We start from the raw sequence: 26,940 nt of genomic DNA, 5'->3' as shown, positions 1-26,940 counted from the left end.
CAGGGTGCTTGCATCCCCCATGACCTAGGAACGTTGATATTGTTGACTTACTGGCAAACTCCTTGGTGTTTGTCTTCCCTTCTTTGTTTACAGGACGCACCATCATTCTGTCCACACATCACATGGATGAGGCAGACATCCTAGGGGACAGGATCGCCATCATTTCTCATGGCAAACTGTGCTGCATTGGCTCTTCCCTGTTCCTGAAGAACCAGCTGGGAACAGGCTATTACCTGACCCTGGTCAAGAAGGATGTGGACTCTTCACTGAGCTCCTGCAGAAACAGCAGCAGTACGGTGTCGTATCTGAAAAAGGTACAGTTCCCATAGCGGCTGTCCACTTCCTTTCTCCTTCCACCTCTGTCCTCCTTACACCAAATCTTAAGGCTGCCAAGAAGCAACAGTTAAAATGCAATGGAGTAAATGGGTTGAAAAGAAATCCCTTAGCACGGCACAGAAGCATTATCTACCTTGGCACAGCCCTGAGATCAGATCCGGTTAAACCATTGCATTGGAGGCTTGTGTCCATTACACCCTCTTTGCATGGCATCTTTAATGACAGTGTTTTTGGCCTGACAATGGATGCTGCTGCTTTGCAATTTGGCTGCTTACCTGAATAGATTAAATACATCACTGCTGATATTAGCTTCTGCTCTTACATCCTCTTACAGTACTTATCTCAACCCTTTGTTACAATAAAGGACATTAAGATCCTCTACGCTATAGCCCCTTCCTAGAGCATCCGGATTGCTTGGCCTCTCTGGGTGGTGTTATAAGAAGAGTGCAGCATACAGCTGGCTGCCTTTTGATCCAGTTAACATATGCTCATCCTTTCTTATGTACCTAGGACGACAGTGTCTCCCAGAGCAGCTCGGATGCTGGGCTTGGCAGTGACCATGAAAGTGACACCTTGACAATAGGTAAGGACTGAAAAAGGCATGCATGAAATTGAATCTCACCGCTGTGGTCTTGAGCAACTCACTTAACCTCTCTGCTTCTGTTCCCCCATCTGTAAAAAAAAGGATAACAGCACTGCCCTATCTGGGGTTTTGAGGGACATTTAATACTTGCAAAGTATAATGAATGCAAAGTGCTGAATAGTATGAAATTTTACCTAACGATCAAACGAGACCAGAATTTAAGGGCCATCAAAGCCGATGTGCTTGCCAATTGTTAGCACTGCACAGAGAACATTTGTGTAGTGTGGCTTGCAGGGCTGTTGATTGTGTTCTGTTTTCAAAGGTCTTCAGAAATGGTGCAAATAGAAATAGCTGCTTGGATCTGCAGCTGGGGCTTAGCTCCACTGAAGTCGATCCTTCACTGGGTTGTGTTTTACCCCAGCTGAGGATGTGTCTCAGTGAGATTCCTGAGTCTCTGCAGTGTTTATTACCGGTGACCCACAGAGTAACAGGACAGGCATCTTGTATTTTGGTTCCTCCAGACGTCTCTGTTATCTCCAACCTCATTATGAAGCATGTTCCTGAGGCCAGGCTGGTAGAGGAGATTGGCCATGAGTTAACCTACATCTTGCCATATGAAGCTGCTAGAGAAGGAGCTTTTGTGGAGCTGTTCCATGAGATCGACGACCGTCTCTCTGACCTGGGCATTTCGAGTTACGGCATCTCGGAGACTACCCTGGAGGAAGTATGTGAGCTGAAGCTCATCTGATGGCTTAGACAATGCCAAACAAGTAATTGCAGACTCCACGGCAAAATCCCCTGTGTATCCATGGGAAACCTGTCAACCAGGGAACTGGTCTGGCCCTGAGTTCATAACCCACGGAAGTGTGAAAAGAATTCTCTCCTCCTGCTCAATTTAAGTGTGCCCACAAGGGAAACGTGCATTAAAAATTGAGGGCCAGGTCTTCAGCTGGGGTGAGTGAGCACAGCTCTGTTATAGACAGTACAGCTCCCCATTTTCACCAGCTGGGGGTCTGGCCCGAACTATTTTCTAATGATCAGGTTTTTAACTTACTCTGTCAAGTATTTTCAGATATCTCGGGGCTGCTGTAAGTGCACCTGGTTCCAAGAGACTCCAAGGGGCCATTCCAGCAGCCAGGGATTGCTGGATTTCAGCAACATTTTGGTCGTATCCCCTGCCCAGACTCTCCTCCACCTAGAGATTTCACTTTCACTAGGGCACACTGGCTTTCCTGTAGCTTTGCGTCACCAGAGCAGCACAAAGAGCCAGTCCCCTTGAAGCCCTGTCTGTTGTATTCTGCAACACCTTCTGAAACACATTTACTATCATGATTTCCTCTGTAACTGGTTGGAGGAAAACCTGATTCTTCCAGCAGCTTCTAGAACATTGTTGTTGTCTTCTGTGTTTGAAAACTTGGTCCTTCCTGTGTAAGAAATCACAGGGGAAAGCCTATCCCATCACAGCTGGGAATGTTGTTCCTTCTTGATTAGAAGGCAGGTGGACTTCCACCAGTTTAATACCACGCTTCATATGTGCATCTTCATTGGAAAGGGATGAAGGTTACAATAAGTGCTTACTCTGCATCATGATTATTGAATAGTGAGCAGATAAAAAATGTCCCGTGCCATTCTTAGCTGGAGCTAATGGAACATGTGTGCTGTTCACCCCTTTCCCGCCGCCCCCCCCCCCCCAAAAATACTGTCCCAAACTCAGCAATCAAAATCATAGGGCTGCATTTGGCTGCCAAGTCCTCAGGTGTCACACTGGTTATATTTCTAAGTTGTTCTAGGCCAGTGGCTCTCAACCTTTCCAGACGACTGTACCCCTTTCAAGAGTCCGATTTGTCTTGTGTACCCCCAAGTTTCACCTCACTTAAAGACTTATAAAATCAGACATAAACTCAGACAAAAGAAGTGTCACAGCCACACTATTACTGACAAAGGGCTGACTTTCTCATTTTTACCATATCATTATAAAATAAATCAATTGGAATATAAACATTGTCCTTACCTTTCAGTGTAGAGCAGTGGTTCTCAAACTTTTGTACTGGTGACCCCTTTCACATAGAAAGCCTCTAAGTACGACACCTCTTTATAAATTAAAAACGCTTTTTATACATTCAACACCATTATAAATGCTGGAGGCAAATGTTTAGGGTGAAGGCCAACAGCTTCTGACCCTCCCAAGCCCCCATGTAAGAACCTTGTGACCCCTGACCCCCAATTTGAGACCCTCTGGTGTATAATATACAGAGCAATATAAACAAATCATTGACTATGAAATTTTACTTTGTACTGTCTTTGCTAGTGCTTTTTATGTAGCCTATTGTAAAACCAGGCAAATATCTAGATGAGTTGATGTACCCCCTGGAAGACCTCTGAGTACCCCCAGGGGTACACGTACCCCTGGTTGAGAACCACTGCTATAGGCAAGGGATATTCCATATAGCCCCTCATGTTGACATGATGCATTCTGTACTGGAATCATTGGATCTCCCATGTTACATCAGGCAGCACATTATTGCTGTATTAGACCACTTCTAATTTTCTTTTTAACCTCTCTGCCTGTCAGATCTTTCTCAAAGTGGCTGAAGATAATGGGGTGGATGCAGAGACCTCAGGTTAGTGCAATCGTTTCAGGGCTGCATTGTCAAAGGAGGTTCTATGTGTACAGCTTTATACCTGGGATTTGCATGCATCATCCCTTATGCACACAACTGACAGAGGGTTAAATTCTCAACTGATATAAATTCCCATTCAAGGAATTAAGCCATTGGGCAAGCAGAATCAACCATCTAGTGGTTAGAGCAAGGGGTGGAATTTAGCAGATACGAGTTCTGTCTCCCACTTTGCCACTTACACGTGCTATAGTTTTGGGCAAATCCGTTGACCTCTCTGGGTGTCACCTTTTCCATCTGTAAAATGATGGTTCTTGCCCTGGTGTAGAAGTCACAAGTGAAAGATGATACACAAATTATTTTCAAAATCAGAAACTGGAACACTTTTGTGGTGACTTTTTTAAAGTCACAAAATAGCCATACAAAATTGTCATTACTGAGTGTCAAGACACGTGCACATATTTCTTGGAATGGAAGATTTTTTCCAGTAACTTAGTGTCCAAATGAGTTTATCATGAAACATTGAATATGTCATTAAGTAAGTTTCTGAGCAAATGATCAGCTCTGACTGTGTCTATGTTCAGTTGACTTTTCTCTTCACTACAAATGCTGCTCTTCGCACCACGAATTTGTTCTACTAGACTCTTTGTTCCTGGGAAACACAGAACAAATTCTGCTTAATGTAACAATACTCTTGAATTAACATTTTAGGATTATCCCCCCGCCCCCCAAATTTTAATTGATCAATGTGAAAACAGGACGTTTGAAGTGTTCTTAAAAGTAAGCTCCTTGGACACCATATGAAACCTGGCACATGGGTTCACTTTACATATCAATGCACTTTACATTTCCCCGCACTGGTGCTAATTTAGCAGCAGCTCAGAGGCAGTCTACAGCTGTTCAGTCTGCATATGGGAACTTCTTAAAAGTTGAAAGCAAATATTCAGTGAAGATTTCTATACAGTAGCTTGCTGGTGACACTTCAGTTCCCAGTGCTTGGGGCTCATAGAAGAATAGGGTTGTTCACTGTCTCTGTTAACTTGAGCAAATCAGCTAACATGTGCTGTCCTCTTCAGATGGCACATTACCTGCAAGAAGGAACAGGCGTGTCTTTGGAGACAGACAGAGCTGCCTTCATCCATTCACAGAAGATGATGCTTTCGACCCTAATGATTCAGACATAGATCCAGGTAAAGATGGAAGGAGCTGTACTGCAATAATCTCAACTGTCTGTCTGTGCCTCATTACTAATCTACAGTTCTAAAATATTAATGTTTTAAAGAAATGTGTTCATTGTCCATGTTCTTGGGTGAATCACAATGCAAGAAATACTAGATTTTATGAGGGCATTTAAACGAACTAACCAGCACACCTGGAAGAGTTTTGGACGCTATTTAAATTCCTTCCAGCAAATGTCCTATTAGTTTCTCCGGCATTTGTTGAAGTGTGCTAGAATTCCTGACATACTTAACCTTGGATGCTCCATCCTCATGCAGGATGTTTATTAATCTCTGCTTCCCTGCATGGGCCAAGGCAAGAGAATCTAATGTGTGAACATGCATGAGACAGTCTGTCCAAAGGGGACAGACTTAGGGCCTGACCCAAAACCCATTAAGTCAAATGGGAGCTTTTTCAGTGATTTCCTTGGGCACTGCATCAGGACATTTTATAGTAGAGAGGTGCCCATAGTGATACCTAGACTATGGCAATGTGACCTAGCCACAATAACTCAAGCAGGGGCTTTCTATGTCCAGATGTTGCTGGATCTCGGCTGTCATATCAACATTCCCCTGCCCTTTGAAATGCATCTACCCTTCCTTATGGCCAAGTTAATATTCTTAATCCTCAGGATAAATATATAATTCACCTTTGTCTGTTATAGGACACCTTATAATGAAAGGTGGACCTGGGCTGAAAAGTTCCATCTAGAGTGGAACTTTCCCCAATGTTTGGGGATGTTCAGAGCTGGCATTTCTGGTTTGGCCCACCTCTGCTTCCAAGAGGGGTTTAATCAACAGATAGTATAGAGCAGGGGTTCTCAAACTTCATTGCACCATGACCCGCTTCTGACAACAAAAATTACTTCACGACCCCAGGAGGGGAGACCGAAGCTTGAGCCTGCCCGAGCCCCACTGCTCCGGGCAGGGGAGCCAAAGCAGAAGTTCAAGGCCTTCGGCCTCTAGTCGGGGGCCTGGAAGCTGAGCCCTGCCACCCAGGGCTGAAGCCCTCAGGCTTTGGCTTCAGCCCTGGGCAGTATGGCTCGGGCTTCAGCCCTGGGACCCAGCAAGTCTAAGCCAGCCTGGTGACTCCATTCAAAGGGGGTCGTGACCCACAGTGTGAGAACCACTGGTATAGATTGTAAGGCTGAGGTTTCCAAAAGTGAGGTTCCCCACACATCAGGCAATGTGTGATTTGGATGCCCAGTTCCCTTTGGAAATGAATGGCAGCCAGATCAGAAGGTTGTCTGGAGAAGTAGTCTCAGCCTCGGTGATGCAGAAAGATAAACACTCAAATGCATATTCATGAGAGATCATTTCCCCTGGCCCCACTGCACGCCATACTCCTTTGTGCTCAGAGCGTGTCTAGGAGACACAGTGGTAAGAACATGGGCAGCCACCAGGGTTCTGTCTGCACAAGCAGGAGCAGCCTCTGAAGGAGAAGGAAATCTGCTTTTGTTTCTATGTGGGTGAGAGTCCTGTATCATTCGTTGTCAGCAGAATCCAGAGAGACAGACCTGCTCAGTGGGGTGGATGGCAAAGGCTCCTACCAGATGAAGGGCTGGAAGCTCATCCGGCAGCAGTTCGTAGCTCTGCTGTGGAAGAGGCTGCTCATTGCCAAGCGCAGCAGGAAGGGTTTCTTCGCCCAGGTGAGACCAGGCAGCAGCTCCTGCAGAGGTCACTGAAACGGCCAGTGTCTCCGAGTGGTTAAATGCATCACTCTGGGTGGCTGATGCCTATGGGGGCGGTTCTTTTAAAGGTGGCTCTGCCTCTTCCCTTGTGATTTCAGATCGTACTGCCAGCTGTGTTTGTGTGCATTGCTCTCATGTTCAGCCTGATCGTACCTCCCTTTGGGAAATACCCCAGCCTGGAACTGCAGCCCTGGATGTATGATGAGCAGTACACTTTTATCAGGTACCTTTCAAATGACCAGAAAACATTCTTTAGGACTGGTTCTGCTTTCTCTATTCACCATTACGGTCTCATCACCTAAGTTTGCATTTGTGTGCATAGCTCCAAAGTACAGTGTAAGGAAAAGGCACCATTTTGCCTGTTTGTAGCTTTAACAAGGCAAGCTCCAAATAAGAGTGAGTTTGAATGGCAGGAGGAATAGAATACTATTTCACTTTTCTTCCTCAGATCTCAATTCACTTTGTTCTCAGATGCTAAATCACACAGAAAAGAAGCTAAAAGTATCCCAAACTCTTTCCAAATGTTACAGTACTTTTCGTGTGTGTGTGTGAGAGAGAGAGAGAGAACACACACATTCCACACAGGAGACTTTCCACCCAGTTCCTTTTCCTACCCTCTTGCCTGTGTCTCTGCCCTGCCATGTTGCTGGTTTTGCTGCACAAGCCTTATCTCGGTGCCCTGACTGTGTTTCTTTGATGCGCCCATAGCAATGACGCACCAGACGATGCGGGCACTCAGAAGCTTGTGAACACTCTTGTCAATGAACCCGGCTTTGGGACCCGCTGTGTGGAAGGACACTCCATTCCGTAAGTAGAACCCGAGCAAGGGTAGGCGCAAGGAGCAGCTCTGTCATTTCTAAGCCACTGGATGTTGCTGCTGCTTTCAGATACCGGTAGATGCTGTTAATGTGTGTCACATAAATCATAGCTGCCATTGCCACCAGCCTCCGAATCCACTTTCAGGGGTCGTAACCTCAGCATGGTGGGTGCGGTGTTCGTATTAGCACAATGGCGGAGGTTAGTTAGAAGTAGCTGTAGCAATCAGCTTAGGGAAATACCAAGCAGAAGGCCTGATCCCAGCGGCCTGGACTCATCTGAAAGCTCTTCCTTCAGAGGTGTAGGACCCTTGCCTCCTATGTTGTATTAAAGTATTGATTTATGGTGGCAACCTTCGTTGCCACCGCCACTCAGATAAGGAAGGGTTGCAGGCTCAGGCCCAGCTTTTCCTTCCCCTTGCTCACTGCGAGTATTGACCCAGACTTTAGTGGGAGCTACTCGCTCCGCAGGGCAGAACAGAGCACAAAGGGGTGCAGTCGTGTACTGTGAAAACAACCTCTCTCCTTCTTTCTTCAAGAACCTGCCCCCCAGGGTTTCCCAGACCATTGCTCGTGCTCCATGCAGGCAGCCTGCTGGGAACTGTCATTGACCGGGATAGAGACGTAAGGGTGTCCCCAGGTTACCAGCAGTGGGATTCTGGCTTTGAAAAGAAAAAGCTGAACTGGCCACGGGGCAGTGTATCATTGGCTTGGTCTAGTTGTTTTGCTCCCACAGTTCTCTGCTCCGTGTTCTGCAGGATTTCTCTGTGTGTGGCTTCCACAAGTGGGCTTTCATGGCTAGCAGGCAGGATGGGAGGCCTGGAGACAGGCCTCTGCCACGGATTTTCTGCGTGGCTTTGGGCAAGTCATTTATGGCCTGATTGTGCCTGGAAGGAAGGCACAAAGGAGAACCCTCCCCGCCACCAACCCTTGTGTGATCTGGCCACCCAGAACTGAAGTCACTGCCCCCAGCTGGGTAGGGTGGTGATGGGGCCATAGCTCCTTGCCCCACACATCAGGCAGTGGGGTAGGCCGGTTGATGGGGGGTAATTATCTGCACCTGCAAAGTTGTGCAGTAGCAGGCAGACTCACCCTGCGTGAACGGGAGCTCCGAGACACACTGCCTCCTGGGGCTACCCTGGGGCAGCGCAGCTCCATGTCCACCCCAAAGGCAGAGCTGGCATTCGGGGCCCACCCAAGCCCGCAAACACCCCTGCGTGTCAGCGTCCCCGCCCCACAAAATAGCTCTCTTGGGGGCTGTGAGGCGGAGTTAAATAAAGGTCTCGAAGCTCCCCCGAGAGGAGTGATAATGGGTGGGATTGTCCAAAGTGCCCGGCGTCGGCCTGACTCTGCTCCCATTGATGTTACTGAGAGCTTTCCCTTTGCCTTCCCCGGGGGCCAGGCTAGGCCAGTGGGAGTCTGACTGTTGGTTTCAGCGGGAGCGGAGCTAGGCCCAAGCGGAGCGCTTCGGAAAACTCCATCGGCGCGTTGACCGGCGCTGACTGTTTACGTAGTGTAGCAAACTAGGTGCTAGCAGGTGCCTGGGCGGCAGTGGGAAATGGGCGGCCGTCCCTGTCCCGCGGCGGCAATTTGGCGGCAGCTCCGACGCCCTCCCCGCCGTGGCGGCTTTTGGCCGGCAGCTCTGCCGCTATTGGCGCGGCAGCAATTCGGCGGCGCCTGCTTGGGGCAGCGGAATTGGGGAGCCGCCCTGGAGCCAGCTGACCGGTCTCATAAAACGTCGCATTTGCCTTGGCTCTGGCCTCATGCAGAGACACTCCTTGCCTGGTCAGAGAGGATAAATGGACCACCGCCTCTGTCCCCGACACGGTCCTGGACGTCTTCCTGAATGGCAACTGGACCATGGAGAACCCTTCCCCGGCCTGCGAATGCAGCAATGAGAAGATCAAGAAAATGCTCCCTGTGTGCCCACCTGGCGCGGGGGGGCTGCCTCTTCCACAGGTAGGAGAGGTCCCAGCTGCTCGGTAGCCCCAGGGCAGCCCGGGGATGTGCGTGGAGCACGGGCGGCTGGGTTGGGTCTTTTGGGGGATGTGCATGAAGCCAAGGAAAACATCCTTGATTCCAAGTCCCTCTGCTTCCCCCTGGCACCAGAGAGAACAGAACACTGGTGACATCCTGCAGAACCTGACGGGCCGGAACGTATCGGACTATCTGGTGAAGACCTACGCGCAGATCATTGGGAAAAGGTGCCTATTACACACATTGTTCCCTGGCGATTGCTGCTGCCCCTGTGCAGAGACCTCTGCACCACATAACTCCTATGGGGTGACTCTGACCCCTAGAGAGCCTTAAACTCTGGGCCATCTGCAGAGGTGGCGCTATGGGAGGCTCAGTGAGTTTAGTCTGCGCTTTCTCCTGGCACACCCCAGCTTCGACTCCCTGGTACGCACTTCGGCTCTTTTAGACCCGCCTGTGTAGAGCTAACAGTCCCTTCCCGATCATCTTGGAGGGACTGATGCAAAGTCAGTGAGAGTCTTTCCATTGACTTCAATGGGCTTTGGATCAGACCCTACATTTCGAACTCACTTTGCCTGTTCTCTCAATGGCTGGTGCAAGCCAGCCCAAATCAGCAGGAAGTGTTTCCAGCAAAGTACTCCACTAGCTGAAATGTTTCTTCCTGAAGTAAAATATGAGGCCTTTAAAACCATGGCCTGAAACTGCTGGGTCCCTTCCAGGGTCAGAAGGGACCACTGTGATCATCCAGCCTGACCACCTGTGTAACACAGGCCAGAGAATTTCCCCCAAATAATCCCAGAGCAGAGCTTTTAGAAAACGCCCACTCTTGATTTAAGTCTGGTCAGGGATGGAGACTCCACCGGCCCCCGGCTACGGTTTCTGAGCAGCTTCTGATGCTTTTGGGATGCAAAGGCAGCTCGTTGGACATAAGTCTGGCAGTGGGCTCAGCCCAGAACGTCAGCCAAGTTCAGAAGCATCTCTGAGTCCAATTCCAGCTCAGGTCCATCTCTGCTTTATCCCGTGGGCAAAGGCAGTGCAGTGCAGTGGTGCAGCAGTGAGCCCGGGAGCTGCTATATCCGTGTAAAGCATCAGGGCAAACTCCTCTGCCGGGTGACACAACTGAACTCCTTGGAGTTACACAAAGCATTACTCTGACCGCGTCATTAGTGCACGACTGTCTCCTTACAGTCTGCGTTCATGTGGCTGGAGAGTAGGTCTGACTGATGGTCCATCTCATAAATAACAGACTTGTTTTCTTCTCTTTGCCTTCCCAGTTTAAGGAACAAGATCTGGGTGAATGAGTTCAGGTAAGTTACTGTCCTTTCTTTAGGTTGCTTGGAACTCATTAACCGATTGAGTGCCATGCTCTGTGGGCTGCTGTCTGGTCAAATTTGCCCCTAAATTTAGTTTTTGTAAAACAAAGCTTTTTTCAAAATCTAAACCCACCAGAAATATTTCAGTGAAATGATTATTTTTAGCATTGCACTAGAAATAGTATCCACAATTACTGATCCTTTCCCTAGTCACTGGGCTTTGTGAGCAGTCAAGGGCCCAATCCTGCAAATGCTGTCTGCCTACTACACTGCCTGCTACTGTGAGTAGTTCCAGTTAGCAGGATGCTCATTCGCAAGCCCTTGCGGGATTGGGTCCTTAGTACAATCAATTGCACCATCCTAAGAGGGGCCAGGGGAGCACTGATCAGCCAAGCCAGAGAGAGGACCCCACTTTGCTGTTAGCAGTGGAACGGTAGCTGCTCTCTGCCTTGCTTCCCCGTCCTCGAACCCCAGCCCGATGAAAGGGCAGCAGACTAAAAGGTTGGACTGCAGTGTGGAAAGGCCACAGGTTACTTTTGTAAACAGTCAGATCTAATTTTGTTTGGGGGAACTAATCTCAAGTCTAGCACAGCTCTTGGGAGGAATAACCCTGACTGTCCTGCTGTCACCTCTGAGAGCTCAGCGAGCTGGAGTTCTGTTCAGTTCAGCGCATGCTGCTATGAGAGTTCGGGCATGTCTGCATGGCAGGCTCACTGCTCTGAGCTGGGTGGATTCCCCGAGAGGCTCCTGTCGAATGGAAGCTTAACAAACAAATGTAAACTTCAAGTTGCCACTGAAGGCCACTGAACTTTGAGGTATTAGGTCCCAGCACAGAGCAGCAAGCTAAAAGCCACAGGCTATAAAAAAGGGCCTTTTATGGAGGACACTGTGGAGTCAGTCTGTGCTTCACTATCTTGTCTGTCTGTGCTTTCAGGTATGGTGGGTTTTCAGTGGGCGCCAGCAGTTCCCTCCTGCTTCCTCCCAGCGATGAAGTCAGTGATGCCATCAAGCAAGTGAAGAAAATCTTGGAGCTAGCCAAGGTGAAGACAATTTCGTATGGGCTCAGAATGTGCTGATATCACAGTACCCCCTTGGGGGTGGGAGGGAGTGTGGCCAGCAGGGATTGAACCCCGGGACCTTTGGGTCTAAAAATATGAGTTTCCTCTGCTTGAGATAAAGGACCATGTGCTGAGCCACATTATGCTAGCATGGGTTGTAATATAACTGCATTTGTGGGAGGAGTCGTCATTGTTCAAATTCAGAAGAACCATTTGGTAACTGCGGTCTCGTAATACCTGATCATATAAACCCAAAGTAGAGTCAGGAAACTGACTTAAAGAGGACTAAGTCCTGAGGCCCTTATTCTGCTTTTACTCCTTTTTAACTCCAGTAAGCTTCCATTGATGTCAGTGAGGAGCCACAAAAAAAGATCCCAGTTACTATCAGCTAGCACAGCTCAGAATCTGAGAGAGAGCAGAGAGCAAGTTGGGTGTCTCAGAAACCACAACATGAGAACAGGGGGAAAAAAATCAAGCCTGATATCCTCATTCATTCTGGCCTCTCTGTGCCACTCTGATGTTTCAGAGCAGCCAGATAGCAGCTGGATCTGGCTAGCTCAGAGCTCCTCTACACTCAGATGGCACAGAGCTGGAGTAGAGGGCCTCTATGCCCCATCCAACCCAATTGCCACTTGGTGTAAATTAGAGCAGCCTCGCAGCTGCTCTAACCTGTGCCTGGGAAGTGCAAATTGCTTCAGAGAATCAGTGAGCCTCGGCCCACCCCTTTGCACTTAATGGATCTTGGCACAGGAAGGAATCTAGGCTATTGATTTTCTTGGGAGGGCAAGTATTTGTGACACCGTGTCTCCGAGAGCTGGTGTAATAGGAAAGTTCTGTGTGGGACTGTGGTGGTTAGTTGCTACCACACAAAAGAGAGTTCTGGAGTTCCCTGGGGCTCTCTCAACTTCCTGCCCACTCTGGAGTCATCCCAGAAGAATAGTGCGGGAGCAGACTCTTGAGCCCTGGGACTGCAGTGCAGGGGGGAGTGTGAGGCTGGGACATCTTACCCATTCCTCAGTCTGTGGCAAAGAAACCAGTATAAATAAGGTATCCATAGCACGGTCTATAATGAATGAAGCAGATGTGCCATTGTGTGCTGTTCACAGGGGAGTTCTGGAGATCAGTTTCTTCACAGCCTGGGAAGCTTCATGAAAGGGATGGACACAAAAAACAACGTGAAGGTAAATCCTGCCCACCCACTGCTGTGCCTGATATTCAGAGCCAGACCCTAGCACTTTAAACCAAGCTCTGTCTCTAATGGCGATCTGTATGCAGCATGTGTTCAGAGCAGGGGATACTGCACCCGAATCGTTTGCCAACAGAACCAAAGTGCCCACATCCCTGTGTGGGATTTTCCAGGAGAGAGTGGCCTCTTGGACCCCAGTCCAAAGCCCATTGACTCTAATGGATGTTGGATCAAGGTCTTGGAAATCAGTAGATCGTGGCATGTACCTGCTACCAGCATAGGAACCATGGATTGTGCTTTCCCAGTGCACATGGGCCATATGCATCCATTCACACATGCTTAGGACCTCATCCCAGGTTCCTCATAAACTGAAGTGATGCTACGACATTTGTTCAGGAGACCAGGGGGCATATATGATGCCCTTGTCAAACCGTATATTGTGCCACTGAGGTGGCTGACAATAGTTTGTAAAAAGGCAGGAAGAATCAGTACAACGTCCCACCACACGGAAGTGGCTGCAGACCTCTGAACCCCTTGGCTATGGACACGAGGGAGCCTGTAGAATGGTAGGCATGGCTGGCAATCCTATTGATGCTGGTGTGTTGCTTTTCAGGTTTGGTTCAATAACAAAGGCTGGCATGCCATTGGCTCCTTTCTGAATGTGATCAACAATGCCATCCTCCGGGCCAACCTTCAAGACGGCGAGAATCCCAGCACCTACGGGATCACCGCATTCAACCACCCGCTCAACCTCACCAAGCAGCAGCTCTCCGAGGTCGCCCTGTACGTCCTAGTATGAACGTTATTTGCGGCCTGCTGGAGACGGGGGGGCTATGGGGAATGGAAAGGAGGGGAGAAGAAAATGCCTTGGAATTAAGGAAGCTGCAAGAAATGAGTGTTTGGGGAGGGGAGCGGGTAAATAAAAGAACCAGGTTACCTTAGTGATTCAAATGTGGATTAACATGGCCAGTTGTAGTCACCAGCTGAGGATCTGGCCAGGGATTTTGCAGCACTCCAGGCTGAGATTTCCAAAGCCACCTATGGGAATTGCATCTCCAGTTCCCATTACATTAATGGGACTTGGGTGTCCATATCCCCTAAGCAGCGTTGCAAATCTGAGTCCCTGACTCTCCCAGCTGCATTATGCTGAAACTTGTTAACGCTAGAAAAGTGCTGGGCGGAGCTTTGCTCTCCTGCGCCCGCACCCTGCACATCTGATCTTCGGTGGAGTAAAGACCAGCTGTAAATCCCTACATTTTCCCATGCGTTTAGACACATGTGAAAGACCTCTCATCATTATCCGTCCTAACAATGCCTTTCCAATGAACATACCTGCAACAGGGCTTAAACAGAGGGCCCAGTTCTACCACCTGCATTCCCATTGCGTAGCGAGGCTGGCAGAATCGGGCCCCTGTTCAGGTTATGGTGCTAATGTGCACTGGAATGTCTGGAGGGAGACTCTGGCAGTAATTTATTGCCACTCTGATTTCCCTCTGCCCAGGATGACCACGTCGGTGGACGTTTTAGTCTCCATCTGTGTGATCTTCGCCATGTCCTTTGTCCCAGCCAGCTTTGTGGTTTTCTTGATCCAGGAGCGGGTCAGCAAGGCCAAGCACCTGCAGTTCATCAGCGGGGTGAAGCCGGTGATCTACTGGCTGGCTAACTTCGTCTGGGATATGGTAAGATTGCCTCGCGGGAGCTCATCCTTTAGAGCAGGTTACAATGTGTATAACACCCATTGCTGCAAAACTAAGGCCAGCTTGTGCCGGTTAGGCCCAGGCCTGCTGCGGAGGCAGTGCAGAGCCTCAAAGGCACTACGCCTTGGTTGCAGAGTTCCCTGGGATGAAGGAATGTGTGCTGTTCTCCGTGCCCTAACGGGATGCATGTGATGCGTGTTCTGGTGCCTGGTAGTTCTGACAAGCTGCTCCTGTCCCTGCTCCACCCACCTGGCTGTCCTGCCAACACAGCATTTGTCTCTCTGCACAGCTGACCATCCCTGGAATAAGCTGGTGCAGTTATGGAGTTCTGGCTGGGCTGAATTTGGCCCTGGTGCATGCATGTGTGCACACAGACGTGTGCATATGGCCACACACCTACTGAAAGGGCATGGTGAACTCCCACTTTCAGGGGAATTTACTGACATTAGCTAGCGCTGAAGATTCGACAGTGTGATCAGGCCACTGCCCTGGGACTCAGCAGCTCTGGGTTTGATTCCCAGCTCTGCTGCTGGCTGGCCTGTTCTGTGACCTCGGGCAAGTCACTTCTCCTTTCCATGCCTCTGTTTCCCCTCCCACTTTATATCTTGTCTTTTAATCTATTGCTAGCTCTCCAGGGCGGGGCTGTCACTTTGTGCATGTCCAGAGCCAGCACAACAGGGCCCCATATGTGAAAAACCTCTCATCCGTATCTGGCTATTCTGATACAAATAATTGTGACAATCATAAACACCTTGACTTATTCCTCTTCATTTATTTGAACATCCTGGGCACTGCGATTCACCCTAGGATGAGTACACAGTATGTTTCCAGTGCTGGACTAAGGAAGATGTGGAGTGGCTGGCCAGCTCTCCAATCACCACGTATAATGTGCAGATTTATTTTCTGAGCAGATAGCATCATAATTTTCAATTCTATTCCCATATTTTTACCCTGATTTCCTCCATTTAGAGCATTAAGATGCTTTTGATTTTATTTTGCAAGTAACCTGGAGCTATTTCTTCCTCCTCCAGTGCAACTACATAGTTCCAGCCACCTTGGTTATCATCATCTTCATCTGCTTCCAGCAGAAGTCCTACGTGTCCTCTTCCAACCTGCCTGCACTGGCCCTTCTCCTCCTGCTCTATGGGTAAGGTTGCATCTCTCGAGGGGATCCCTGAGGCCCCAGTGGACTGTGTGCTGTGAATGACGTGTGTTACTGTGTCTTTCTGCTCACCAGGTGGTCTATAACGCCACTCATGTACCCAGCTTCCTTTGTGTTCAAGATCCCCAGCACAGCCTACGTGGTGCTGACCAGCGTGAATCTCTTCATTGGCATAAATGGCAGCGTGGCCACTTTCGTCCTCGAGCTCTTCACCAACAACGTATGTTCCCACTGACGTGTCCTGCCGCCGCCACATCCCCCAGTGCTGCTGCTTTACATGGCCCTTAGAAAACCAGTGTCCACTCCTGGTATTCAGGGGAATGGTAGGGAAGGCTAGGTCAGGTGGTCAGAATCGGGAATGGTGGAGCAAGTGGGGCATGTTGCCCAGAAGACCTCAGTTCAGGAAGGCAAGTAAGAATGTGTGTAACTTTAAGCACACGAGTAGCCCCTTTGACATCAGTGGCATGACTCGTGCTTACGTTCCTTGCTGAAAGGGGCTTAAAACTCTTCTGCTGTTTCTAATCGATAGTCAAAGGGAAAAAAGTGAGTTTGGTAGCTACTGAGTGCTGTGCAGACAAGCTAAGCTCTGTATTCACTGGGAGATGGAAGTGAAAGCTGAGATAAGAATATCAGTCCCCTGCCCTCTGGAGACCTGGGGGAATGGGCTATCCCATGCCTGCTTGGCATTAGTTCAGCTGATGGTAACCTGTGACTATTATGGGCGCTGAGACAGTGCATCTCTCTGCCGTTACCTCGACCCAGCCCTAATTGTTCACCTCAAGCATATTATCTAAATCTTGGACTGTGAGCCCTCCTGGCTGGACTGTCTTTGTGATGTTGGTACATACAGTGCTTTGCACCATGGGGTCCTGGGGCACAATTATCATCATGTCCAGAGGGTTCTCCCATTATTTGTCAGGTTTGTTTGTCTAATCTGTGCTGTCAGAGGTTGGTGGTGGAGTGGTTGTTTCTACCCATTGGGAAGCAAATTCGCAGGACAGTCACCCTCAGCAAGCTAAGCCTCCCTGCCTTTTTGTTCTCTGCCTTGAGAAGCAGCGCAGTGGCTGATCTGTGCTTGGCTTTTGTTCCTTTAGAAGCTGAACAACATCAATGAAATCCTGAAGTCTGTCTTCCTCGTCTTCCCCCACTTCTGCCTGGGGCGGGGACTGATCGACATGGTGAAAAATCAGGCCATGGCCGACGCTTTGGAAAGGTTTGGTAAGTGACCTCACACAGTGTGGGATCCACAACGTCAGCTGGACACCCAGGGCATGAGCCTGGGAGGTGCTGAGCACCGTCCACTCCCATTAAAATCACCAGGAACTGAGGGCCCTTGGCTCACAGGGCCTGGCAGGATTAGTGCCTAGCTAACAGTAGTGAAAACAGTACAGAGGTCTGCTCTGAACTGGCCAGAGCCTGTAGCTATCCCATCTGATTCCTTACCAGGACTAGAGAGCAAATAGTTCTCAGCTGTTAGAGAGCTTGAGTTATTAGGGAGTCAACTGATTCTTTAAAAATACAAAAATGTAGTTGTGTGAAATGCAGCCTCAAGTTGAGAGGAAGGATGGTCGTGTGGTTAAGGCAGTGGGGCTGGGAGTCAGGAGAGCTGGGTTCAACTCCTGGCATCGCCACAGACCTTCTGTGTGCCCTTGGGCAAGTCACTTCATCTCTCTGTGACTCAGTTCCCCCTCTGTAAAATGGGGATAATGCTTCCTTTCACTGTCTTGTCTATTGAGATTGTAGACTGTTCAGGGCAGGGCCTGTCTATTACTATAGCTATGTGCAGCTCCTAGCACACCAAACATCTGAATATCACTATTATAAAAGTACTATGTGCACAAGCCAAAACTGGGTTACCACGTGATCTTATTATCTTTGTCCTCTCTTTCCCCTTAGTGTCACGCCCTCATTGCATCTTGTCTAAAATGAGTCTGTAAAGCTCTCTCAGGGCAAGAGCCTTTCATCTTTGTGTTGGTCTCTCCAGCCGCTGTGCAAAGCTGACTGTGTGCTTCGGCTTTTCCAAACAGGCGAGAACCGTTTTGTGTCCCCTCTGTCCTGGGATCTGGTGGGACGGAACCTCTTTGCCATGGCTGTGGAAGGGGCAGTCTTCTTCCTTATCACAGTGCTCATCCAGTACAGGTTCTTCATCAAACCGAGGTAAGCTTGCTCTGCACCATGCTTCAGTGTTGTGGGCTGGGGGGAAAGATGCACAGAAGCCTGAGGTGTGCTCTTGGCTCTGACATATAGGACACAGCTGGCCCGGTCATACTGCAAAAGACCCATGCTACAACTTAGACAATCAGCAACGTCCAATCACAATTATCAACCTTGTGTTAGTGATGATGCTTGTGCAGCCAGCCACTGTACCATCTCATTGTCAATTGACAGTGGGAAATTCTTGTGCAGCCAGACCCTGTACGTCGTTTTTCCATTTACCTGAGTGGCAGCAGGAATGGGCCTAAAGTTTCTAGTGCAAAACCACCTCCCTGTGTACCCCAAGCCAATCAAACCAGCCTGAGAAAAGCTGGGGGAGGCATCTCAAAGAAAGGACATTTTGGTCCTTGGCGATATTTTGAACTTGAGCAAACGTTAGTTGGTGTGAAATCGGTTTTGCCTGGAGGATGCTATGTGAACACAGCAATAATCAGTAGCCCAGGAGTGTGCTGGAGACCTTAGGACATGTTCCTGGATTTAACAGTGAGACATTTATAGAATCTCTGACACCAAACAGATCAGCATTCGCTATGGGTGAAGTTCCCCAGCATGCACAGGGTCAGCACATGGCCTGTGCACTGAAGCCTTGCTTTGAGGGCCTAAGTGGGATGGAAGCAGCTTGCTAGCCTTCTGCATAGGGTTGAATTGCAAACACAGATGGGCTTCCCCAGGTGTGTTCTGTTTGGATGCTGGTGCATGATTGATACCTGTCTCACCCTCTCTGTCTTTCATTTGTAATGCATTCACCTAGCATGCTTTCTCCTCTTCCTTTTCACATGTTGACTCGTTCCCCTTCGAAGGCCTGTCAGTGCCAAGTTGTCTCCTGTCAATGATGAGGATGAGGATGTGACCAGGGAGAGGCAGAGGATAATTAGTGGTGGTGGACAGAGTGACATCCTTGAAATCAAAGAGCTGACCAAGGTGAGAGATAGAGGGCTGCTCATGCTTACCTAGATAGGTAGGGAGTGGGGCAGTCCCTCACTAGTACCACACAGCTTACCCAGGACCTGATCCAGAGCCCACGGGAGTCAAGGGGAAGACTCCCACTGATTTCAGTGGACTTTGAGTCAGGGTCCAGATATATTCTATTCACAGACTTAAAAGGCAGTTCACTTCCATCAGGTAAAATGTGTTGGATGTCAGCAATGCATCTTCATCCAGAAACACACACATCTCGGGCACAAGTCTCACATGTCTGGGGTACTGTCTTGACACATTACAGTTTCTTCCCCAATCAGATACTGGGCCAGACCCTCCATTGAAATCAACAGAACTGCGCCAATTAACCCCAGCCAAGGTTCTGGCCTTGTATGCCTGAGTGCAGACACCAAAATCAGCTCCCCTGATTATCTCAACCACCAGTTACCTCCGGGAGTATGGTTAGTATGATTTGATGCAGTTGTAAAAAGCCTAATCCTGTCCCACTGAAGTCCAATGAGAGTTTAGCCATCGAGTCCAGGGGGATCAGGACTGGAGCCTTAAGGATGTCTTAGAAAGTATGAGGGGCTCAGATTCTCTCTCTTCTCCCACCCTCCCACGTTTGTTATTCTTATTAATTTGTATATCCTGGTTTCAGATTTATAGAATGAAGAGAAAACCAGCTGTTGACCGGATCTGTGTTGGAATCCCTCCTGGGGAGGTAACGTCCTATTGGTCATCTAGATCTGTGTTTGCTTTTACCTGACTATTTAGGAGCAGTAGAAGGCAGTGAGTAGGATAAGAGCTGAAATCCTTCAGGTTTTCATTGTAATAAAGAGGAGACATGGTCTTGTGCTTAAGACAGTTCCCAGCTCTGCCATAAACTCTGGGTGTGACCTTGGACAAATCACTAAATCCCTCAGGAAAACAAGGATAATCACACTCCTGGACCTCCCTTGGGGTGGCAGGATAAATACATTAGTGTTTGGTATGCAGTCTGAGGCTATTCCACTAGATAAAATGCTTTTGTTCCCTCCTCCCTTCCAAATGATTTCAGTTTGAAATAAAAGTTCAGAAACTTCCTATGAAAATGTGGTATTACACTGAAGAGCAGCTGTCAGAATAGGGGGAGCCAGCGTTAGTCTGTCTTGCTAATTCCAGATCAAATTTGCTCACACTTATACATAAAAAGATGTTTTTTTCCTATAGTCCCTCACTCTCACCCTGAGCTCTGAGAGTCCAGCGACTTCTTCCCGCCTTATGTGTCATTGTCAGTAATAAAAGATTCTGCAGGACAAATCATGCACTCAAATACACATGGATTCATATGCTCTTTAATGTTTTCAGTGCTTTGGCCTCCTGGGAGTGAATGGCGCTGGCAAGTCGTCAACTTTCAAGATGCTAACTGGAGATACAGATGTGACGGGAGGAGAAGCTTTTCTGAAGGGAAACAGGTGAGCAGAAGACACAACTCCTCTTCCCTCTGCTTTACACCAAAGAAAAACCTCTGCTTCTCTCTCCTTCCTGTGTGCTCAAATTCCCAAGCAAATATAACTCCACTGACTTTGCTAGACTGGCCCCTGCTTGCACTAGGGCTAAACCTGCCTAACTTTAAGCATGTGCTCTGCTGAGTCAAGGTCATAGGGTAACATTTTCAAATGTACCTAAACCCCAAGTCACTTTTGAAATTGAGGCTTAGGACTTGTCCACACAGCAAGTTACTGCGGAGCAAACCACGGTATGAAACTCCAGCACATCAGCTTGCTGCATAGCGAAAGTCCCAGAGTGCAGCTTGCCTTACTGCTGACACTCCAGGGTTTTCACTGTGCTGTAGCAGACCAGGCTTGCCACGCAGTAACTTGCCATGTAGACATGCCAATAGGCTCTGAAGTTACGTAGGCGTTTTGAAAAGGTACCCATCATGATTAACGGTCACATTTTAAAAGAAATTAATGTGACCCCGAATTGCTTTGGGGATCCAGTTACATCTTTGCCTAAGCCACTGGGGTTTGATACTTCCAGAATGTTGACTGGTTACACCCCTGTTCTGTATTCCCTACCTGAAAAGGCAATGGATGTTGCACCACCCTAACTATGGATCTTCTCTTGCTTTACAGTATCTTATCTAACATCCAAGGAGTCCATCAGAACATGGGCTATTGCCCTCAGTTTGATGCTATTAATGAGCTGTTGACAGGGAGAGAACATCTGGAGTTCTTTGCACTTTTACGGGGTGTTCCTGAGAAAGAGGTCTGCCAGGTACGCAAAACGGAAAGCACACACCCTGGCTGAACTGGTTACACATTTTTGCTGGCATGCATTCCGCTGCCCACTGCAATCCGTTTGTTTGGACAGGATAGCGAAATTGTCATCTCCTGTATTTTTTCAGTACCAAACAAGTGTTCTGCTCGTTCACTCCTACCTAGGACAACTGTGTCCTGCCCAAAGCAGCTGATATTACCAGTAAATCTGGGTTTCAAGTCAGTTAAACCCTCCCTGGGCTTTTCCTACTGTCACCATTACTCCTAGACTGATCTGTTGCCTTAAGGAATGCTTATTTAGGGACAAATGGTGGAGTCCTTATTCCTGTTGCTGATCATTTACTCTGAGGAGCAGTCCCACTGAGTTCACTGGGAATAAATGCTCACCAATTTAAGGGTTTCCCAGTCTGGCCACTCATCTTTTATAGGGACTAAATTTTCATTACTTGAACACTGACATTTTGGTGTTCCCAGTGCTGGAGCAGTCATTCAGGCCATTGGTATCAACTCCCTCCCTCTCTGCTGTTGATTTCTCATGCTGTCAGCAACGTGCACCATCTGCATCCCAAATGCGGGAGATCTCAACAGAGTGCTGGTCTGGAAATACTAACAGGCTGTATCTATGTAAAAGAGCTGTGGCCGTTTACACCAGCTGAGGATTTTCCTCAATCAGTTTAAGGGCCTTCATCTGCAGTGGTGGTGTGTAGTAACTGCAAGCACCTTGAGGAATCTTGGGCCATTTCCTATGAGCGCACAATGAGTCATGTTACTACAAGCCCTGGGAAACAGTAGCTTGCCACCAAGTGAATGGGCACTGAGCATTATCCAACGAGAGTGCTGTATAACTGGATCTATTTTTATTAGGGCTGTCAAGTGATTAAAAAAATTAATCGTGCTGTTAAACAAAAACAGAATAGCATTAATTTAAATATTTTTGGATGTTTACTACATTTTCAAATAAATTTTAATTACAACACAGAATACAAAGTGTACAGTGCTCACTTTATATTTATTTTTTATTACAAATATTTGTACTGTAAAAAACAAAAAAAATGTATTTTTCAATTCACCTTACACAGGTACTGTAGTGCAATCTCTTTATCATGAAAGTTGAACTTACAAATGTAGAATTATGTACAAAAAAAAACAACCCTGTATTAAAAAATAAAACAATGTAAAACTTCAGAGCCTACAAGTCCACTCAGTCCTACTTCTTGATCAGCCAATCGCTCAGACAAACAAGGTTGGTTACAATTTGCAGGAGATAATGCTGCCCACTTCTTGTTTACAATGTCACCTGAAAGTGAGAACAGGCGTTCGCATGGCACTGTTGTAGCTGGTGTTGCAAGATACAACTCTTTAGCGCATCTGGCACATAAATATGTCCCTTCATACTTCAGCAACCATTCCAGAGGACATTCTTCCATACTGGTGATGGGTTCTGCTTGATAACAATCCAAAGCACTGAAGACTGACACAGATTCATTTTCATCATCTGAGTCAGATGCCAGCAGCAGAATGCTGATTTTCTTTTTTGGTGGTTTGGGTTCTGAAGTTTCCGCATCAGAGTGTTGCTCTTTTAAGGCTTCTAAAAGCACGCTCCACACCTCGTCCCTCTCAGATTTTGGAACAGCACTTCAGCTTCGTAAACCTTGGGTCGAGTGCTGTAGCTATTTTTAGAAATCTCACATCGGTATCTTCTTTGCGTTTTGTCAAATCTGCTGTGAAAGTGTTCTTAAAACAAACGCGTGCTGGGTCATCATCCGAGACTGCTATAACAACATGAAATACATGCAGAATGTGGGTAAAACAGCACAGGAGACATACAATTCTCCCCCAACGAGTACAGTCACAAATTTAATTGCTGCATTATTTTTTAATGAGCATAGTCAGCTGGAAGCATGTCCTCTGGAATGGTGGCCAAAGCATGAAGGGGCATATGAATGATCTGGCATGTAAATACCTTGCAACACCAGCTACAAAAGTGCCATGCCAACACCTGTTCTCACTTTCAGGTGATGTAAATAAGAAGCAGGCAGCAGTATCTCCCGTCAATGTAAACAAACTTGTTTGTCTTAGCGACTGGCTGAACAAGAAGTAGGGCTGAGTGGACTTGTAGGCTCTAAAGTTTTACACTGTTTTCTTTTTGAGTGCAGTTACGTAACTGAAAAAAATCTGCATTTGTAAGTTACACTTTCACGATAAAGAGAGTGAACTTCAGTACTTGTATGAGGTGAACTGAAAAATACTATTTCTGTTGTTTATCATTTTTACAGTGCAAATATTTGTAACCAAAAATAATAATATAAAGTGAGCCCTGTGCACTGTGTTCTGTGTTGTAACTGAAATCAATATTGAAAATATAGAAAAACATCCAAAAATATTTAATAAATTTCAATTGATATTCTATTGTTTTAAGTGCAATTAATCAGGATTTTTTTAATCGCGTTTGTTTTGAGTTAATCGCATGACTTAACTGCGATTAATGGACAGCCCTAATTTTTATAAATATGTTTCTATTTCCCAAAGACTCTTTACCTTCCAGTGCAGTAGTTCCTCACCCCTTGATATCGATTCAGAAGGTCCTATTGCCCTCTCTTCCTGTAGGTTGGCGAATGGGCAATTCGTAAACTGGGCCTTGTGAAATATGGAGAAAAATATGCTGGGAACTACAGCGGAGGGAACAGACGCAAGCTTTCCACTGCTATTGCCCTGATTGGGAGCCCTCCGGTGGTGTTCCTGGTGAGTTCACGACTGTTCATGTATTAACATTTTTTTCCACTAAAAATAACTAGGTCTGAATGCTGTTCCCATTGAGGTCTGTGACGTTTTGCCATTTAGCAATGAAGTATACATTTAAATGCATAACAAGTCATTTGCGTGTGCAAAGGCCAACCTATATGTGAACATGATGTAGTTACATGTACAAATACAGGGCAAAATATATGGCATGAGCTTCAGGCCTCTATTTTTGGAAATTTGTTCCAGAGAGTTGTTTCCAGTTACTTTGGCAATGACCGTCTAGATTTGGATACTCACTAAGAATTAAGGACAATAGCCTGCCACTGCTTTATATACAAAACTCCCTTAACTTCAAGGGAGTACTGTGCATAGATGGATGATCAGATCCAGCCCTTTATGTGTAAACAGTTTGCAAAAAAAAAACAGATAAGAAAGCAACGGTTTTATCTTTCCTTTTGTGGATTCTTGAAAGACAACTACTAAAATCCATAGTATGTGATCAGTGAGAGCTACGCATTCTATTTAAACTAGAGCTCATTAATTTTTTCCAATTTTGAAACTGATGATCAAATTTAGTAATTAGAGAAAAAAAATTAACGATGTTCACAAAATTTGTTCCCCAAATTTTGACCAACTGATCAAATTTTTACTAAGTTAACATTTCTGGGAAAAAATCATACTTTAAGTTTTGAAAAGGGGAAAAGTTTCCATGAAACTTTTTCTTCTTTTAAACTTTTCCAGTAAAAATCATTTGGATGGGTGTGGTTTTCACTCTTCACAGTTACACTATTTCATATACTATGACAATATTTATCAGTAGCATGTTATAGTAGAAAATGGTTTATTAAATGTAATTTTCAGGATGAGCCAACCACAGGAATGGATCCCAAAGCACGCCGTTTCTTATGGAACTGTGCTCTGAGCATCATCAAGGAGGGGAGATCAGTGGTGCTTACATCTCACAGGCATGTAGTGTTCATTATAGTTGGGTATATACTTCATTGTATTTCTCCAGTCTGATTTAATTGGGGGTGGATTTTGAAATCGAAACGTTCAGCTCACCTGTTTTGTTTCTGTTAACGCAGGTTGGTGCTACATGGTGGTGGTGAGTTCAGAAAATGCAGCCTTTTTGCAGGGCTAATGTTTTTTCATTTGCCCCCATAGCATGGAAGAATGCGAAGCCCTGTGCACTCGAATGGCAATAATGGTCAACGGGCGGTTCAGGTGTCTTGGCAGTGTCCAGCATCTGAAGAACAGGTGAGCGCTTTCAATTTGCTCAGGCCACAGAATGGTCAGTGGGCCTGCATTTTTAGGGCTGCCCATCCCAGTTCAATCTGAGCTGCTGGGATATTGACATGAGTGATTTTTCTCCTTCTTCAGTTCTTCTTACGTGGCTTTCTTGTTACTCTTTAAGCTACAAGAAAGGACACCCCTTTTTCAAAGCACCTAAATTCCTCTGCGTGCTGTTGTTTGCAGGTTTGGAGATGGTTATACAATAGTAGTGCGAATAGCGGGGGCAAACCCTAACCTGAAGCCCGTTCAGGAATTCTTTGGGCTTGCCTTTCCTGGCAGCGTCCTGAAGGAGAAGCATCGGAACATGCTGCAGTACCAGCTTCCATCCTCACCATCCTCTCTGGCCAGGATATTTAGCGTCCTCTCCCAGAACAAAAAAAGACTCCACATAGAAGACTACTCCGTTTCTCAGACTACACTTGATCAAGTAAGTTTCTAGTGCATTGTGAGCCGAATTCTCCTCTCCTCACATGGCTGGGAAACCCTGAGTAACTTCACGGACGTCATTGGCCCTCCAGCGTGTGACTGGGAGCAGAGCTGGGCCATTTGTCTTCAGCTGAGTATTTCCTACATGGAGATGGTAACACATCAATGAATTTCACCTTTGTAGCAAGGCAAATGGGTTACTTATGTGGGGCCTAGTGCATAGGGCACTCAGGGGACCTGGGTTCTAGTCCCAACTCTGCAACTAGCTTGGGCGTCACTTTACCTTTCTGGGCCTCAGTTTCCCTATTCATAAAATGCGGATAATGCTACTGACCTCCTTTTCTACAACACTTTTAGATCTGTTAATGAAAAGGACTACGTAAGAGCTAGGTATTATCTTCATTATCGTAATTGGCTTATTCACTGCATCTTTTTCTCCCTATTCTGAATCAAACATGCAGGCTAAATGCGACATAAAAGCTAAGAGAAACACATTTGAGGGAGGAATTATAGTCTTGCAATTGTACAGAACTGGCTGTTAGGATACCTGGTTTCTGTTCCCTGTTCCACAGATTTCCTGTGTGACTGTGGGTAAAGTCATTAACCCGATGTGTGTGTATGTGTTTCTTCATCTGTAAAATGGGGTTCAGAATGCCTGCTTACCTTGCAGTGGTCTTGTGAGGCGAAATTCATGTGTATAAAAGCCTTTGAAATCCTCAGATGAGAGGCACCATAGTAGTGCAAGGTAATACTTGACAGTGCAAGGTATATAGCACGCAGTAAACACCTGTGGTATTTATAAATGCAAGGTACACAGCACTGTAAAAATACATGGCACCTTCCAGGAGACTTCAAAAGGCAGGGCCTTTGCTTCCAAGAGTTTATAATCTAGCACAGGCACTGTGCAGTATGAAGGGAGGAAAAGGAATGGCACTGCCATTGCTGAAGAGATCTGTGTTGAAAGGGTTTGAGGAGGATGCTCGGCACAGAGGTCCCACTCTGGGGATAGTGGAAAAGGAGGCCGAAAGCAAGAGTGATCGGAAGCAAAGGGTGAGAGACGGAGGATGCAGAGGAAGGTAGGACGACATGAGGGTTATAAGCAGGAAGAAATTGATGAATAGGATGTTGAGCTCAAAGCAGTGAGCAGCGAAGCCAGTGCAATGAAGAGGGGTGCTGTAGCCAGAACAGCTGATAAGGCAGCTGAGGCCTTTGGACAATGCTGCTTACTGTGTGGCAGATTTTTTATTTTTCCACCTGGGCTTTTCTTCTGTAACTCTTATTTTAATTGACAAGAAGTAGATACTGGACTTAATCCTACTGCCACTGAAGCCAGTGGGAAATTTGTCATTGATTTCCATAGGGAGCAGGGTTGAATCCATGTTAAACAAACAGTTCATAGAGGAAAATATCCTGCACTAAGCAGAACCAAAGTGACT

General features: G+C 47.0%; 1 protein-coding gene across 10 annotated transcripts in view; it reads left to right on the top strand.

Annotated features, from left to right (window-relative positions):
- ABCA1 (ATP binding cassette subfamily A member 1) overlaps positions 1–26,940 on the top strand; it is a 138,883-nt gene that overhangs the window by 108,906 nt on the left and 3,037 nt on the right. For 6 of the 10 annotated variants that reach the window (XM_073345951.2, XM_073345946.2, XM_073345949.2 and 3 more), the window contains 27 exons: positions 94–314; positions 847–919; positions 1,441–1,643; positions 3,492–3,540; positions 4,614–4,727; positions 6,252–6,403; positions 6,544–6,668; positions 7,154–7,252; positions 9,030–9,219; positions 9,370–9,464; positions 10,509–10,541; positions 11,482–11,587; positions 12,712–12,786; positions 13,405–13,574; positions 14,293–14,470; positions 15,520–15,635; positions 15,726–15,870; positions 16,745–16,868; positions 17,678–17,807; positions 18,665–18,785; positions 19,441–19,503; positions 20,130–20,236; positions 20,900–21,041; positions 23,651–23,785; positions 24,647–24,750; positions 24,950–25,042; positions 25,262–25,505. In XM_073345951.2, coding sequence (XP_073202052.1) covers positions 94–314; positions 847–919; positions 1,441–1,643; positions 3,492–3,540; positions 4,614–4,727; positions 6,252–6,403; positions 6,544–6,668; positions 7,154–7,252; positions 9,030–9,219; positions 9,370–9,464; positions 10,509–10,541; positions 11,482–11,587; positions 12,712–12,786; positions 13,405–13,574; positions 14,293–14,470; positions 15,520–15,635; positions 15,726–15,870; positions 16,745–16,868; positions 17,678–17,807; positions 18,665–18,785; positions 19,441–19,503; positions 20,130–20,236; positions 20,900–21,041; positions 23,651–23,785; positions 24,647–24,750; positions 24,950–25,042; positions 25,262–25,505 — 3,407 coding nt within the window. Of the gene's footprint in view, positions 1–93; positions 315–846; positions 920–1,440; positions 1,644–3,491; positions 3,541–4,613; positions 4,728–6,251; positions 6,404–6,543; positions 6,669–7,153; positions 7,253–9,029; positions 9,220–9,369; positions 9,465–10,508; positions 10,542–11,481; positions 11,588–12,711; positions 12,787–13,404; positions 13,575–14,292; positions 14,471–15,519; positions 15,636–15,725; positions 15,871–16,744; positions 16,869–17,677; positions 17,808–18,664; positions 18,786–19,440; positions 19,504–20,129; positions 20,237–20,899; positions 21,042–23,572; positions 23,786–24,646; positions 24,751–24,949; positions 25,043–25,261; positions 25,506–26,940 lie in introns of those variants that run through there. The other 4 variants (XM_073345952.2, XM_073345950.2, XM_073345953.2 and 1 more) reach the window with 3 other exon arrangements.

Source organism: Lepidochelys kempii, chromosome 5 (genome assembly GCF_965140285.1).
Source record: "Lepidochelys kempii isolate rLepKem1 chromosome 5, rLepKem1.hap1, whole genome shotgun sequence".
NCBI classification, from domain to species: domain Eukaryota; kingdom Metazoa; phylum Chordata; order Testudines; family Cheloniidae; genus Lepidochelys; species Lepidochelys kempii.
This window is presented reverse-complemented; position numbering and strand designations above follow the sequence as displayed.